Source organism: Montipora foliosa, chromosome 1 (genome assembly GCF_036669935.1).
Source record: "Montipora foliosa isolate CH-2021 chromosome 1, ASM3666993v2, whole genome shotgun sequence".
NCBI lineage: Eukaryota > Metazoa > Cnidaria > Anthozoa > Scleractinia > Acroporidae > Montipora > Montipora foliosa.
In genome coordinates, this window is record NC_090869.1 from 46621237 (window position 1) to 46638640 (window position 17404).

Sequence of the window (17404 nt, forward strand, 5' to 3'; positions counted from 1 at the left end):
TTACATTTGGGTATACTGAGACACATTTTCCAGGTATCACTCCAGATTGAGAGCTGCGTTAGGTCTTGTTGAAAAGTAGACTGAAACATTGTAATAACCACTTAAACCTGTTGAACATAAAAGAAGTACAGCAAAAGGAAAGAGAAACATGGATGGACAGAAATGGACAAGATTAAGACGGATCGCATTTGGGTAATCTTGAAAAAAGTCGGCCCGACGTTTTTCAAGTTTCTGGCAAATCGCATGGATAGGTAAAGGAAAAGGTACACCTTATTTAACGTACCCACCTCTTTCCATCAGTGCTCCGTTTTAAGGGTATTTAAAGCTACTTAGGCTACACTGAAAGGAAAGAAGTCGAAACAAGGATGCAAGATCCGGGGATCGAACTCGGGACCTCTTGCCCCAAGGCCGCGCACTAACCAACTGTGCCACCCTTCAAATCAAATCCAATCAAATATTGGTTTATGTTCTATCTTTGTTTAAAAAAAGGCGCCTTGTTCAGATAGGTACTGAACACCCATGAGTTAACAAACAGAATTCGCTTAAAAGAGCATTAAAGTATCACATTTCTAAATGAAAAATTAGTCCACTAGCTTAACTGATAAAGGAATGCTTGTGTGTTGATTCAGTCAATACTCAAGAAAAGCTATGATCTTCACAGTTATGAACGCAATTTTTACAATTGCGTAGAGAAGCCTGAAAAATTCAGGACTTCAACGGGGTTTGAACCCGTGACCTCGCGATTCCGGTGCCACGCTCTAACCAACTGAGCTATGAAGCCACTGACGTTGGGAGCTGGTCATTTGTGGGTTCTAATGGTCCCGTGAGGTCCATGAATTTTTTGAATTCCTGAATTTTTCAGGCTTCTCTACGCAATTGTAAAAATTGCGTTCATAACTGTGAAGATCATAGCTTCACTTGATTTCATAGCCGCAGTTCATATGATTCATTTCATATACAATTTCATCATTCAGTCAACACTGGTGACCCGTTACCTCGGGATTTGTGATTTATTCCCCTTTATTTCACTAATTTAGGTTTGTCGATTAAAAAAAATTCCTAACAAACGAAAGATTTCATCTCCATGTTACTTTGTGATAGTATGACAAGCCGTTTGTATCAATTTAATCCTTACAATTTATATTTTATCCGCCAAATATTGGTTTAATTCAAACCAGTAAAAAGTCATTCAATCTAATACCTTACTGAGACGAGCGCGGCCAAAAGGATAATCTTTTCCCGCCTTTCTGAAAATTTGTTGAAATCTTGGAAGAAGTGCAACTCCGATGTTGGAAGCTCTTCGAATATCCTTCGGGGAACAGCAAATCCCCAAATACAACAAGGTTCAGTTTCCAACACTCAGGCTTCGAATTCAAATAGTACTCCAGAGAGCACTAGATGCTAGATACATCACGAATCAGAAACAGTACAGCTGGTGCGAGGTTTGTCGTCTGAATAAGGCAGAGACTACGAGCTACTGTACCGTTTAGACTCAAGGTAAACCAGTCACCAGTAAGAAGAAGGCCCTAGAATTTGCTTTACCAAGGAACGGAATAGAATGTTGAATTCCTTATCCCTTGCAACAATGCTACAGCGACCCCTTAACGTCGTTACTAAACTAATGTTTGATCAAGAACTTCAGCATATACTTCTGGTGCTGCCGCATCCAAAGTACCTTGAAAAGTGTTCTCAGTTTTCAGCGTTGTGTAGCAAGTAGAACGCCAGAGACTGGGACTAGCCCACATGAACTATTATGGGACGTAGAGAATCCCTTGGGCGGTTTTCCGGAGATTGTAAATTTGTTGTTTTTCATGAAAGAATGTAAAGCTCGTACTTGTGGAATGTAACAGTTGCAACAAAACCTCATACCAAAACAAGTGTGTACTCTCTCGCACTCAAGGGACTGCTGTTTATGTTGGCCGCGCTCGTCCCAGGAAGATTGAATAAAACCGGAAAGTTTTAAACAAATATTTAGAGGTTTGAATTGAATCGAACCTCAGGGTACTGGATTGAATGGCTTTTTGGCTGGTTTGAATTACACCAATATTTGGCGGATTAAACATAAATTTCAAGGATTATATTTTGCTACAAACGACTTGCCATGTCTTTGATCAGTCTTATTTTTGAGTCATAGACAAATTACAACTGAGCGTTTACATTATGCCATCTTATTCCACTACTCAGTAATCTAGTTTCATTTAACTTCAAACCTAGTTACATTACGAAAAATATTACTGAAAAGAATACATCAATACGGTTCATGTTTACTTTTACTGCTATTTAATCTCGTCCAAGAACCGCCATTCATCTTAACAATTAAACCATGAAACTTAAGTCTACATGCACAATCACTTGGATGAAACGAGCATTTTGATTGGCTCTTGAACGTTCGGGTTTTGCAGCACGTGCCACTACCAGGAAAACAGGCAATCTACGTTCGTCTGAAATTTCTTTCTTCCCGGTTGTTCCAAACATTGACATTTTTTTCTGAAACATCTTCAAGTAAAAACTTTTTTTTTCTGAAAAGGATAGGCCTGCTTCTCCCTTGATGAAGAATTTTAATTTGGTTTGAATGTTCAACCACACAACTAGAATCAAGAACATTTGTTTTTGGCCTTGGACAGTTACTAACAAACCAGAAACACATTTTAAGAGCGCTTCACGAGATGCAACACGCACTTGTCCCGAATGAAATGCATCTGGGTATATGATGCCAGTTGGTTGCGAGGGTATAATGCAGAACTTTAAAATTGGGTACTTTATTGGGCACACGTTCACTTACTTGGCTTTAAATGGTTAACTTTCAGCTTCAAACATCGATTTTACATGGCTGTACCACCAAGCATTACTAAAAGAACTTTATCTACAGAAAAAAATAGAAATCTGAGTGGATTCACTGGTATCGTCATTTCTGGGTTCTTTTAGCGATATTTCTCTAAAATTTAAACAAAAAAGCGTCTTGAGAGGCAGGATTTCTTAAAGAACTTATCATATCCTTCAGTGTAGACATGCTTTCATTTTCGTGAATCATTGAAATGCACGTTTTAATGCTCGCTTCATTCTCGAAAATCGCAGCCATAGCGACCGTAGGGGCATCATTTAGCTCCAAAAACTACAATGTAATAAAGTACTTAACACTTTACTCTGCCGAAACTGTACTGACGAATACTGGCACCCAGTTCGTACAGTCAAGACCTCGTGACAATATCCTCCAGTTCCGGCGGTCCTCTCGCTCAGTTTGACTCAGTTAATCTTAAAGTTTGGATTGTTACAAATACTCGATATCTTCCACATACGAAACATAACGCATGAGTTACAACAAAGGATAAAATGCCTTCTTCAAGAGCAGCTGAACCGTGCCAGGCTTTTCAGCTGGCGGGACCTTGAGCTAGTGGTACGCTTGCCCTTTGCAACTGGACTCCGAACAACTTGCCTAACCTCTTCCAACACCTAAAAAAAATTATTGGAATATATATATAACGTCAAGAACTTAACTCCAGAAATGATTGTAAACCTAATTAACGGCAATACCAACTATCCCTGAAAAACAGGCATCAAGACCAATGCATATCTTTAATAACCTTGGTTATTTATAACCACAGGCCGTTTATTCAGTCATTCCTGGGCGAGGCCCGAGTTGCATTCATTCCAATTTAACTACGCTTTCGAACGATCTTCGCCAGAATTCTCTAAATCTTCTGATACTTTTATCATCCCCCTGTAGGACATACACACCTATCTTAAGCTGCAAATGTTAGATCAAATCATCTAAACGTGGTAGATTGAATCCTTAAAAGCCACTTAATTGCTCAATTATCATATCCGTGTGGCTCTGGTATAATAGCTATAATTATCTATCACTCACTTTGAGACGATTCTGGTAGAAGCAGAGGACTTGATACGTATGTCCAATGGTCAGCTTGTCAGAGATCATAGATGTAACGAGCTTGGATAAAGGGTGCACCTTCAGCAAATTGCAGAGTTTGTTAGCATCGATCGGCCATAGCGAAGACTCCAGCAAGTGCTCCACTAGACTGCCTCCAGGTTCAGGTCTGATTTCCTCAGATGAAAGATAGCGGAAAATGAAACGTCCCAGCGCTGTTGATAAAGCAATCAGCAAAGAACGATCGAGCTCGGCCTCGCCACTTGCTGGCGCTGCTTTGACCATTTCTTCCTCTATCAAACTGGGTATGTCAACGCGATATGCATCATGTACGCGCTTTGAGGCGGATTCGGCCAGTCTATCCTCGAGGAATTCGTACAAGGCAACCACATGTGTCAGCTGAATGGCACTGTGGGGTTGAGGGAGTAAATGCTTTGGGAATGGTCTTGATCCACAGAGCCATTTGTCTGTAAAGTCTGTCAAGGGGTCCCCTGGTTTTCCGACCTGATACCTTTTCAACAAGCAAAGGACGATTTCCATGTGCTCTAGCAAGTCTTGCATGGCCTCGAGACTATGTTCGCTTGAACGAAGACCACTTCGAAGCATCTCTGTAAGGGGCTCCTGGGGAATCATATTTTGTAATTCATCCAGAATACCTTTGCTCGTGTGGAAGAGCTCTCGCGAAAAAATAAACTCGTGTAATCCATTGAACGTTGACAAGTATGATTTTCCCACAAGGAAACGCGCTGCCATTTCTTTCTCGATCTTTTCAAGATCAAAGAATACCTCCCCTCCATGGCCATACTCGGTATTACGCTGGGAATGCCTTAAAATATCGTCGGACCATTTGTACTGGATGATTTCTTTCTCTCGAGCGTCCTGCAAATGGACTATAGGGATAGCACATTTTTTTACGGCCCTCTCAAGGAAGACCAACCCGGAGCTTTTGCCTGTCGCTGCAATGCACAGTATCTTGCGTAAGAAGTCGTTCTGGATGTTCTGAAGTAACTCTAAAGCTGCACACAGAAAGACTCCTTTTCCCCTTTTGTCAACAAGGCAGTACGAAATCGGCGAACTTTCACTGATATATGGTACTTCCATCTTCAATTGCTTGCAAACCAAAGGACGCATCTTCTCCCATGCTTTGCAAAACTTTTTAAAGTCCTCATTCAGTCGCTTTTTCTCCTCAGGAGAATGGACTTCTTTTTGAATGACATCTCCAATCTTCTGAGCAGCATCCTTTCGGGTAAGTCGCCTACTCAACATTGAATCCACTTTACGACTCCACGAAAGAAGATCGTTCAGGTTTGCAACAAGCGGGAGGCTTTCATCAAAATCGAGGAATAAGCCGAGTAGAGGATGGCCGTTCCTCGTTTCATTATTGGCTGCCACGTAGTAGGCTCTTAAGCTCTTGAATGTTTTTGGATACGTTACTCGGAACAACCTGGAAAGGTGGTGCTGGTTTCGTATCTCCCTTTCTGGGAAATGGGGACAGTCAGTCTCCTCGATCTTCCTTTGAACACTCAGAAGTGACTTGGGTGCATAGTCTTGAAAACGTGTCAAATGTTTTCGGCCGCAAAATTCGTGGATCAGCGGAGTTAATACAGCTGCAAACTTCGTTTCCCACGTCAATCTTGACTCTTCTGTAGGACACACAACTGCTGTGGTTATAAGAGACGTGCAATCTTCTATGGCACAGTGCAAGAAACGGATGACATCCTTCTCCTTTGCATCTAAGAGAATAGACAATGCTCTCAAGTCGTTCTCTATCAGCTGGAAGCACAATTCAGAGGGACATTCTTCCAACTGCTCAGTGCTCAATATCTGCGTCAGACATTTGTCATCAAAGAGCTCAAGTGCATAGCCGCCGTAAAGCACCGAGCAAACAAAAAGATGAAGAATACGAAATTCGGCTGGTTTTAAAGCCCGCACTTTGTGGGAGGCATCTTGAGAACCTGGAATGAGGACATAACCACTTGTTGGAGGACGGGGTTTAATTGGGCATTCATTCTTTTTGCCTTCACTTTGCCTTTGACATTCTGACCCGCAATTTGGACACGTTTTCTCTTTCTTCGAAGCCGTAACAAACATTGTCATACAAGCACAAGAGAAGATGGTTGCCTGTGAAGACTGTTCAGAACTGTAGTTGTGGTGTACCATATAAGGTTCTTGGCGACTTTCTCCGGATGCCAGGACGAACATACTTTGTGATTTCAATGGATTAGCGAGGTACGACATGAAAGCCAGAGTCTTCGTATTTGTAGTGATAATTCTCGATGCTACGATTGAGCAAAGATGAAGGATCAACATCGCCTTATGAACATCAGCTGACGAAGATTCGGGTGAAATGCAAAGCTCTGGGCTTTTGAAATCCTTTTTTCCTGTAATCCGGAGAAGGAGTTCCACATAAGGCGCTTCAAGGTTACACATATTCTTTACAAATAACTCACTTGCTTTATCCTCACTGTCCCGCAAATTTCTTTCAGAGCGAATGAGGTAGAACGACTTAGTCAAAAGAAGTGCCACCTTAAGTCGCTGTTCCGCTGACTCTGGTAGGTTAGAGATGACATCTTCAAACGGCTTCAAATTGCATTTTTCCAGAAGAGTGGCCAGAGCTGCTTGAGCTGGAGAATCCTGTATGTGCTTTTGAAAAGGATCAAAACTAAGTTTCCCGATCAGGATTTCATCTTTCCAGTGTAAGCTCTTTAAAGAAGGAAGTTGAGAGCTAAACTGGCAGATTTTGTGCACGTCAAACAAATACAGCTCTTTCATGAGTTCCTTTAAGAAAAACAACTGTAACTCTGATGCCACTGAGGGGCCTGGATTAGTTTGGGTAGAGGGAAATGCTGAGTGTATTTCCTGCATGACCATGGAAAACTCCCCGTCTTCAACCAGGCACTGGCGTCGCGGTAAAATAAATTTGACAAATGATGCCAAGACGGACTTCACATATGCTGCGGCACACAGTAGATTTAACTCTGCGTATTCAGTGTCATCAAAGGGATCGACCAAAGTCTGAAAAGCCCTGCGAAAATTATTCAGAAGATGATCGTCTGAACTAGACACTGAGGAGATGTTAACATCCCAGGAAGCAACTTCACCTATGAGGTCACAGCACAAGGCAGAGAAAGGACAGTCAAGCGTATCATCTCCAGTTTGCGTTTGCAAAGCATGACCTATTTGTTGGATACCGGGATGTTCATCAATTGCACCGCCATTTAAAAGGTTTTCAAAAACTCCAGGGCAAAGTTGTTCTTCTACAAGAAAAATGCGGTGGATCACTGGTCCAGCAAGCTGCATGAATGACTTTTCTCTGCTCGAGGAGATCCTTGCAAGAATGGAGCTAAGAACTGGGCTGTCTGGGTTTGAATCAATGCATCGTCCATAAAAGGTCATTAAGAAGTCTGCCGCTCTTCGACCTTGAATGCCCCTTTTCTGCAATTCATCGATTATACAAGTTATACGATCAAATGCAACTGGAGAGTCAAGATATCTCTCAGAGGTCAATGCCCTTCCAAGTTCACCAAGCATATACAGGGAATACATATCAAGATCGTCAGACACCAGAACAAGCGAAAGAAAGTCGATACAAACCCGAAGAAAATGTATTGCAGGGTTTTGTACCGGCATTCGGATCACTGTTGCAAGAAAGAGACTTGTTGTTCGATGGCAGTCGTCGACACCCTGAAAACTTTTGACCACATCATCGGTTGGGAGTAATGAAAAACAACACATTTCCACCATTTCTTCTTCAAAGGTAACAACTGTTTCCCCATCGTCATCCACCAACAATTCCTCCTTATAGTGTGAATTATGTCCTTCCATCGAGTATTCATCGAAATAATCAGTTTCCACTTCCTCCTGCAATTGTCGATCTTGGACAATCTCCTCTACCGTGCATTGAACTTGCACTTCAATCTTATCGGCATCGCCCCATTCATATGTTGTCTGGTCTGTTAGACTCTTGTCTGCGTTATGAAGGCTATTATCTGGATCAATTCTTTCCACAACGCCAAAACTCTTCTGACAACCTTCCATTGCTAAACCATCACCTCCTGGTATCTGTGTTTGGTCTTCTTTTTTATCTTTTTCTCCTTTCTTTGCAGCTTGAGTCACTTGTACCGTTCCAGTTGCATCCACCTCACAGTCTCCTTCAAGTTGTCGCCACACACTAGCCATGCATTTACTTTCCAGAGCTCCTTGAGATTGTGCTACAGTTCCTGTCTCATCGGAGGTTTCAAATTGTGTAACCTGGCTGCCGATCTCGCCGTCTGAATTCAGATTTGTGTACTGCACATCTTTGAAGTTACTGTGTTCATTCTCATTTCCTTTCAACGTTGCTGCCGTCTTGTCCTGAAAGAGACTTCTCTCAAATAAAGGGATATACTTACAGAGAAGGTCTTTGATGTTTACGTTTGATACACTGTGGCAAGTGCCGTAAACCTCAAGGGTTGTCATGTACGAAAAGCCGTTCAACCAAAACAAAGAATGTAGACGGACTATAGCGAGAGCAGGATCGCCGCATACCACAAACTTGATATCTTGAGCCATTGCTGCTTTTAAGAAATCGATCCTCTCAGACCGTGCGAATACATCGGAAAATAGAGAAGTTTTCTTATCAAGGAGATCCTCAACGTATAACTCGATGTTGTTTTGAAGGTATGCAAGATCATACACTTGAGGAATTTTCTCCTTCACAAGTGAAGCAAACTTGTGAAGTTGTGATTCTACTGCCACTTCACGCAATGTTTCTTCATCATTCAGGTTGGTCTCATCTAAGAGAAGCCGTCTTTGGTCTTCAACAAACATGGGTTGTACTTGTTCTACCTTCTTGTAAAACACGGATGCAAAAGGAAATTTTAGATCCAAGCACCTCTCGGAAGTATAGTAAGACTCTGGTCCTTGTTGGTCAGGAATCTTGTCAATGTTGAGAATCTCTTCATCTGACATCAGCTTCAACCACACTTGTAGTTTCTCTTCACCGGAAATGTCCCTTGACAATAGGAAGTGAGGCCAAGCTGATTCGCTCTCCAAAAAGTAGACTATCTTTGCCAGTGGTTGACGTATGAGGTGACTAATATAATGTTGGATAGCACCCAGTAGATGCGAGTAGTTGATCAATGCTTCTCTATCACACGCCACGGTGTACTGCCACCTGGAGAGACCTGTGGAGTGTAAATTTTGCGCGTCTCTCTTTTTTAACCACCGAACAACTAAATCCTTGAAACATTCCAAGATCACAGAACACGATTTCAACAACTGGTTTATCTGAAGGACAGCATCTAAGGAGGGCTGCATGCTGCTAGGATATTTGATTCGAGTGAAGCACCACAGAAGTTGATTTAACGCCTCGTCTTCAAATGAGAGTGATTTGGATTCCAGCAGATCAGTGATAGTGCCATCTAAACATTCAGTTATGGATAGAACTGGGTGTTCCAGAACGTCAATCGTCACTTGCTTCCACCCACTCTGGAAACTGAACTGCCATCGCTGACTTTCAGTTTTATTGGCAACACTTTCTCTCTGAACATGGATTACAATGCAAACATGCTTGACCTGTTTTCTCGTTGTTTTAATCGCCTCTTTTATATATTTATCTCTTTGTTGCTCGATGATGGACTTAGCAAGAAGCATGTGAGTGGCATCCAGTTCTGGTTTACACTGCAATACCAAGAACGAGTCCTTTGATCTCCAGAAGCGTTCTAGCTCCCTCGTCAATTGCTTCTCAGATTTGAAAGCACTTAGCTTTTCTGTCTGACACTTCACTAACCCTTCAAGGCATTGCGAAACGCTCAGGTTGATGTTGCTATGGGTCATGACTACCAGTTTCATGCCAGACGTGGCATCCTCACTTTTCGAATCATTTTCAAGGATTTGAAGTGCATGTCTCAAGTAATTCTTCAATCCACTATGCAACGGCTTCTGAAAATAGTTGTCGTGAAGTGCCTGAACCTCTTGCAAATTCGTCTGCGCAAGATCTGACTCCATACTTCTCACAACACCATCAGGAGACGCCACCATCATAAGATCCTCCTTGCACTGCTCCAAAATTTCGTTGTAATCAAGTTCCGGGTCTTGACTGTTTTTCAGAACTACTGATGGAAGGGTATCATCACAAAATCCTACAAACATGTCATCATCGCAAAATTGAGATTCGAGATTGGGCACTGTTGAAATGCTTTTCACCCACCTTTTGAGGGCGTTTATCAGATTCCTTTCTTCCTCATTCAAGACGTCTGAAAAACGCAGAAGCTGCTTCTCAAAACGATTAAGAAAAGGCGGGTCTGTAAAGTCAATTCGTCTTTGGTCAATTAAGACAATACAGCGAAAACCATCATGAACTTGGCACATTGGGTTGCTGAAAGCACCAAGTGCAACACGGCAGTTCTTCTTTCCTCCAACCACTGTGTAGTTTTGATTTAGCATGTCGTAAAGACTGCCATAGATGTTTTCAAGATCTCGCAGGATCAGAACACAATCTCTTTCCATGCAAAGGATGATCCGGCTCAAGATCCGGTAGTTGTACTCCTCCGAGAGATCTTCTTGAAATTGACTTCCAAAGATGGTGATCTTTTCTTTCTGAAGACTTTCCAGTGTCTGATCAAGAATACCAATCGCGGAGTCTCCATTTGTGATTATCATTAGATGACGGGCAAGAATGTCATGTAGGTTGTCACAGATGAGGTCAGTGATTGGAAAATGATACGTCTGCTCTTCGAAGTCCTCCTTTTGCATTTCTTCTTGAAAGTAACTTTGAAAATTTTTGACATCCCTTTGCACACCGCCAAAATTCCTTTGAAGGGCACGCTGGATTCTCTTGTTTTTCTCTTCAGTGTCTGATGGGTCATTCTTGGACTCTGTACTAAGACACTTGATCAAGCTGTAATAGTCACGTAGGCCGTGAAAATTGGGGTACCTTTGCATCCCTTGGTACTTGTAATATGCCTTGGCAAGATAACGGAGATGCTTATTATTAGGATAAGTGCGAGTAGATGAAACTCTTATGCCACACGAGTCCATGCTGGTGTCTCGCAATGAAATTCCAGTTTCATACAAATCCTCAACATCAGGTTCTGGTCGTGATAAATGAATAGCACGGTTCATTTTTGCAGCATCTAAGGCCCAGTTGGAAATTCCCACGACAGCGACATCAGGAAACGAACTTTCACTTGGCTCCAATAGGCTGTGTAACACTTTAAGGGGATTGTACTTTGATATTTCGGCAAGACCAATCTCATCAAGAAGAACAACAGGTAGAACATCACTGGCTGTGTTATGCTTCCTGTACTTTTTTGCTTTCTCGAACACCTTCAAAATTCCGTCAGACGTTGACGATTCAGACCCTTGGTGAGATACAACATAGAGTTGTGGCAGAGTCTTCAGAAAAGGGTCTTTAGCATCTTTTCCTCTCAGGTTGCTGCGTATTATTTGCATGGATAACGATTTGCTACAGCCAGGCTTGCCAACAACAAAAACGGGAATTTGGTTCAAGATACAAACCAGCATCACAAAAACGTTTTCACGAAGTGCCGCATTTTTCGCAGTTCCCTGGGGTAATTCCATTCGCCCCAGGTAGTCTTCTTCCTCAGCTCTAACGATGTCCTCAAAGCTACTGCTTTTAAATGAACCTTGGTCTTTCCGAATGCAAGAAGCTATTTTCTCATGATATACCCTTCTATATGCAGCAGTTGTAAGTCGTGATCGGTAACAGTGAGCCAAAGCTAGGATAATGGATTTCATTTGACGTGAAAACGTGCAAGTGGCCTTAGAGTATTTTGAGCCATTGTTAGAACGCGATACAGGAAAATTATCCTTTTTCTTTAGCGTGTGGCTGAACCATTTCACAAGAACAATACAGCGGTAAGCGTCTCTTAAACTGACACAATATGGATTCATCTCAGCTTCTCGGATATACTCCTGGGAAGTGCACAAAAGTTCAACCAGCAGTTTTTCACCGTTGCCTGTGATTCCCTCCACCATGCGGCCAATGTAGGCACGTTCATCATTGGTACTCAGTGATCCATAATCCCAGACAAAGTCGATCATTGTCTCAGGTAATGGATGAACACGATACACCAGGCGAGAGTATTCGTCTGTAACAGTCTTTCCACTTAAGCCAGCTGTTGAAATTTTTTCAGCAGGACGAAGACGGTATGGGTTGCAGGCAGCAATAAAGACTATGTTTGGCATAAGCGGTTTGCCTCTGATTGTACGGTGGCAAATAATTTCGTTGATGGTTCCGAGGTATTCGCAGGTATTAATTTCATCAAGAAACACCCAGACTTCATTGCAACTTTTGGCTTCTTCCTCCACTTTACGCACAAAGGTAACCATTTCTTCCTCACGCACACCTGCGTGAAAATTAAACACACGAAATGAGACACCACATGTCCCAGCAAGGTATCTAACCAGACTAGTTTTTCCACAGCCGGTTTCTCCCATAACAATAACTGGAATCCGTGCTCTGATGCGTTGAATAATGAGAACCATTTTAAGAATATTGTCTGGTGTGAGAGCATAATCAAGGACTTGGAAACTGCTGTTGGATTCTCTGGGAGTGCTCCGTACAATTAGGTCTAGTCTTCTCTGCAGCTCTTCTTGGCTCATCTTTGTGAAGTCATCCATATCTTTTCCTTTCACTGCTTGCGTTTTGAACAAATCCTTCACATTTGAAGGCACCAGTGACAAGTCACGATACAAAGCTGAAATAGTTAAGGCTCCCAGACCGTGGAAAACAATAACAAGATGGTTGTTGTCAGCCCACTGTATCATTCCCTCCACTCGTTCAACCATTTTCACAGCAACATTGCATGAAGACATCTGAATCTTTTTCAGCAATTCAGAAGCCTCTTCTCTGGAAATCGCTTCAGACTGAACATTTTTACACGTCATGACAGATCGGGATGCAAACTCCCTTGACACCTCTAAAAGAGCCTTAAACAAACAATTTCGGGTATTGTGCGAGTGCCCAAGAACTGCTCTCAAATTCTGGGGTTTGAAGTAAGGACTTGCCGAAAATTGCAACAGTTGATTAGCAAAGACCTTGACAAAACTCTCCACTATATTGAATGACAAGTCACCACTTGACGAGAAGTGTTTCAAAAGCAGCTTTTTGCAGCTTTCTGATGTTAAAGGCTTAAGTTCCTCAGGCCTTAAATCCTCGCCCTCCAGTTTACCAGAATCATATGCATGAAGATATTGACAAACAACTTGGATAGGGCTAAGTGGTTCCTGGCTGACAATAAGATCTTTGTAACCATTTGACTTGATATGCAAAGTAGAAAAGCACTTTGTAACAGCGAGCGAGTCCCGCAACCAGTGGCTAAGCGTGTTTGCAATCTCGATGTAAACATGATGGGTTGGTAGGTGAAAAACATCCGTTCCAAAAGAAACCATCCCGACGGCAACTAGCTCGAAGAAAAATATGTCAAGAATGGATGGATCATCTACCTCGCCAACATCAAAATGGATGCATTCAAATGGTCTAAACTGCAGACCAGACAGCCTTCTCACTAGATTTTTTCGGTTTAAGGGTCCACTGATTGGAACTGTCACAACCTTCTTTTTCTGGGATGCTGCCAGCTCGTGAATGGCTTCAGTTTTCCCCGCACCAGGAAGGTCTGATGTGACCATACAGACCTCAGGAAACTTGCTGTTGAAAGTGGTCCGTAGTTGGACTTCAGTCATTCCTATAATGTTGCACGCCCATGATGAGAATTGATCAGCGATATGGTGATGACTTCCCCCGCAGCAAATTAGGCCTAGTAGATATGGACCCTTGGTTCGATGTTGGTGCTCTCTGATGGCGTCCACAAGCGCAAACTGAATATCATTCGGTAAATTCTCTACGTTGGCTAAGCAGTGAAGCGTAACTGAATTGCAATGATCGTGTGCTAGAAAAGCACGTTTGAGAAGTCGTTCCACCTTTTCCCAGCTGGTCTCAGAGTGGCAGAAAATAACCTGGTTTGGCTCGGGACAAGCTCCTGTCGTATTTTCAAAGAGCGACATTACTACGTGTGCTGTCTGTTTACTTCCTTGTTCGAGCACTGCTACAAATAATTCGCCTGGTTTTACAGTTCCTTGCAAGTCAAGCTTTGCCACCTTTTGCACTTTCTTCCCCTGTCGAGGGATAAATATGGCATCAAGCACCTGTCCAATGGCTCTAAGATCACTTTCATAGCCATGGTGTTCCTTGGGTTTCGAGTACAGGTAATGGAATCCAACAACGTCTTCTATTTTTACGTTCTGATCCACAAAGCGAAGCAAGCTGTGGACAGACATTTTAAGGGCAATATCTGCTGACTTATTTGTCAAACCTTTCGCAAAAAACTCGTGCAGGATCCACAACTGGTCAGGATGAAAAAAATTTAAGAAGTAATGTTCTGTTTGTGAATTGTGCAGAATTTTTTGCCATTGTTCCAAATCTACTGCAAGGGAATCGGCTAGAGAATTTATTTCCTCTAAGGAATGAAGCTTGTGCCAAAAGTTCTTGCTGTACTGTGGATGACCTGATTCTCGCAACAAAGTGATAATATTGAGGATGTCATTAAGCCTTTCAACTTGAGTAATAAATGTAGTCATTGTCGTGTTCATCATCATAGCAACGTGACCTACTGACTCTGTAACCTTTCCCTTATTTGCGTCCGTGTTCACAATGAGGAGGGCTCGGCTTCTAAGGTCATGAAGCTCTGCCATGTTGTATGTTGTCTCCTTGGACGTTGTTTCATGACGACAGTAGCTTAACTGAATTTCGCACGACCCATCTAAATTAGCTTTGATCAGATAACGCCCTTTCTGCACAGCATTGCTAATGATCTCCTTTGTCATTTCGCCACGGTTGGCAACGTTCATGTACAGCCCCCGTAAGCTGTGGACATTGCACCCACATTGTATAATCTTAGCTGCCATTTCCACCTTCTTCTCAAGCTTCACGTAGCAGCTTTCCAGATGATCTAGAAATAGCAATGGATCTGTCAGATCTTCTCTAAGTACACTTTGTAAAAATCCATGCACATCAATCAAATCAGAGACAGTGGCTTCAGAAACAAACTGATCAGAATGCTCCTCTACAGCATCAATTAATATTCGTATGTCTTCGCCGGCCGTTTCCTTCATAAATGAGATCAATTCACTGGATTGGTGGAGGACAGTTATGAGGGTTGTTAAGGTTTCATCAAGCCTGTGATCAATGGTCGCTACGCTGCCATTTTCAACTGCCTTAGAAAGGTGACCAAGAGTTTGGTTTGAGGCACAACTGAAGGACATGAAGTCTTGCAACTCTTTGCCTATGGAAGCACCTGTGCTGTCATCGAATCCAAGAGCTGAAAACATTGACATCACTTGCTTAACTTTAGCATTTAAGGATGGAAACTTGAGATAGTTTATCAGCATTTTCTGCCTCTGCCGCGAAATTTCAACACCACGAATAGATTTAAGGATTTGGAGCTCTGTATCGAGCTTGTCTTGATTGTCAATACCTTTCAGTAGCATATCAACTTCCTTGAGGCTTGGATCTTTACTATCATCAAAAATATTTGCGGAAGCTTCTTTGAATTGCTGAAATCCTTTTCCTTCTATAAGGAACAAAATTTCAGCGGCAGTCTTCACTTTGCAGCTTTCTGCCTTGGAGTCGGAATCGACATCTACATTAAGTCCTGCTTCCACCTGTGATTCGACTGTTGAAAACGCTAATGTCACACATGAGCGGGCAACATTGGTAAACATAGCTGATTCACTGACCGGCCCTATTGGTTTTGCCAAGTCAATGAGGGCATGCAGCTTCCCCCAGTAGTTTGTGTCAAAGACATCTTTGAGGGAGGTGGTGTCGCTCCATTCTTTCTTCCTGCGGTTGAGTTCATCGATCAGTAAATGTACATCAGAAACAGTTACAATGCCCTTTGACACTTTCTCCACTAAATTGATGGTCTTCTCAAGTTCCAAGAACAGTTGAGAATAATAACGCGCAGACTCTTGATCTGACTTAAATTGTGACATCCAATAGTCATCGCATTGGTGAACATTTAGAACCACGGAAGGAACCAAAGGTGAAGCCAAGGTACAGAACTTTGCTAGAAGACTAATCTTACTGTCGTCCAGACGAGAAAAGAAGTTGACAGGAAATTGACGTCTTCGTTGAGGATCTATTAGCGACTGCAAGGAATGATGGACCGCTGCAAGTGTAGGGTGTTGTAGCAGTCTGCTTTGAGAATGAACTGCACTTAACAAAATCAACCAGTCCTCACTGAAGGAAATCATGTTGTCTAAGATTTCTTCCATTTTTCCTTTTGAAGGCACAGGGATTAAATCCATCAAAACCAACAATACTTCTTCATCAGCCCTAACAAAGGAGAATACAAACATAAAACTCAAGTTAAATCTTTGCTCCTATGTAAATGAATAGAAGCGCGGTGACGACGACCACCTTCCCTGGCATTTTTATTGCTAAATGGCCGCATGGCTACGAGTTTTGAAACAGGACTTTATTTTCTCTGTGCAATACCATCGTTTCCAGATAGGCTTTAGTAGCGTTGTTACTTGTTCTTGTGTGTTTAATTCTCACTTTCATGTATACACGCATCTTAGAGATCACTAGGTCAAAACATTGTTTTCTATTGTCTTTTTCTTTCCAAAAGGTTTAGTTACTCTGCGCTTTCTTTAGTTTGAAGTTGATTCCATTGTGTTCATTAGTTTCGTTCTCGATTCCCTTCGAAGTTCGTAGTCGGAAAATCACCGATAGCGAATAAACGTACTTGCGTATCAATCGTCCATTCCCGATGTTCATTCATTCCACAGCCATTTCCACTACACCTACACTACGGCGCTACTGCTATTTGAAATGATCATAAAAGAAAGCAGCATCTTCTTTATTCCTTTTGACGTAATTATCAAAAAATATAATAAATTCTGCACAGCGCAAATCATGGACCTGGTTTCAAGAATGTAATATTCCAAACAAAGAAGACCCACCTGTCTACCTCAATCTTTGGCAGATCCTTCTTCTCCTTTTCCTTTGACGACTCAAAACCAAGAAAGCGAATCATTTGCCTGTATCTTGAGCGATTGTCTCCTATGCCACTGTGATGTTTTACTGAAATTCTAAGAAGAGAAACAAGGCATTGTTGGACGGATGGTTCATGATTCTGAGCATCTTTAAAGGCCTAAATGATGGTTTCTAGTCCTGTCCTCATGACCAAACGCTCAGCCTCCTTATCCACAGCTTCACAAAGTTCCTTGCTAGTTTTCAGAGCCTCCGTTTCACAAAGCATCTTCCAAATCACCACAACATTTAGGACCTTGTCTTTGAGTTTCTCCCCACCATACTGGAAACTGGTTTTCAAGCAGTGATGATAAAATTTGGTTTTGTCGTCATTAGCGACCTCGTTCATCCAGTATGGAAGAAATGTCTCTGTAGTCAGGAGATCTAGGAGAAAAGATCCTATTTCTTTCTGTCTGGTTGTCAATACATTGGAAAGGAGCTGATGAAAGTAGTCTGATGACTGCAAACTGGTATCCAGAACAATG

The 17404-nt window shown here is 42.2% G+C and overlaps 1 protein-coding gene across 1 annotated transcript; it reads right to left on the reverse strand.

The window, feature by feature from the left end:
• Window positions 1-1159: 1159 nt before the first annotated feature.
• Window positions 1160-16923, reverse strand: LOC137970140 (E3 ubiquitin-protein ligase RNF213-like). The gene is made up of 4 exons (XM_068816643.1): window positions 16850-16923; window positions 3866-16220; window positions 2062-3450; window positions 1160-1888 (listed from the first exon to the last, which is right to left on the reverse strand). Exons 1-3 carry the CDS (start codon window positions 16921-16923, stop codon window positions 3340-3342), a joined length of 12540 nt encoding a protein of 4179 aa, XP_068672744.1. The 3' UTR covers window positions 1160-1888; window positions 2062-3339.
• Between the last annotated feature and the right edge of the window lie 481 nt (window positions 16924-17404).

Excerpts from the sequence above, each read along its gene's own strand:
- LOC137970140 (XM_068816643.1), bottom strand. The coding sequence starts at position 16,923 with ATGATTCGCTTTCTTGGTTTTGAGTCGTCAAAGGAAAAGGAGAAGAAG. Across the intron at positions 16,221-16,849 it reads CCAAAGATTGAGGTAGACAG|GGCTGATGAAGAAGTATTGT; the intron begins GTGGGTCTTCTT and ends CTCCTTTGTTAG. Across the intron at positions 3,451-3,865 it reads TCTACCAGAATCGTCTCAAA|GTGTTGGAAGAGGTTAGGCA; the intron begins GTGAGTGATAGA and ends AATTTTTTTTAG.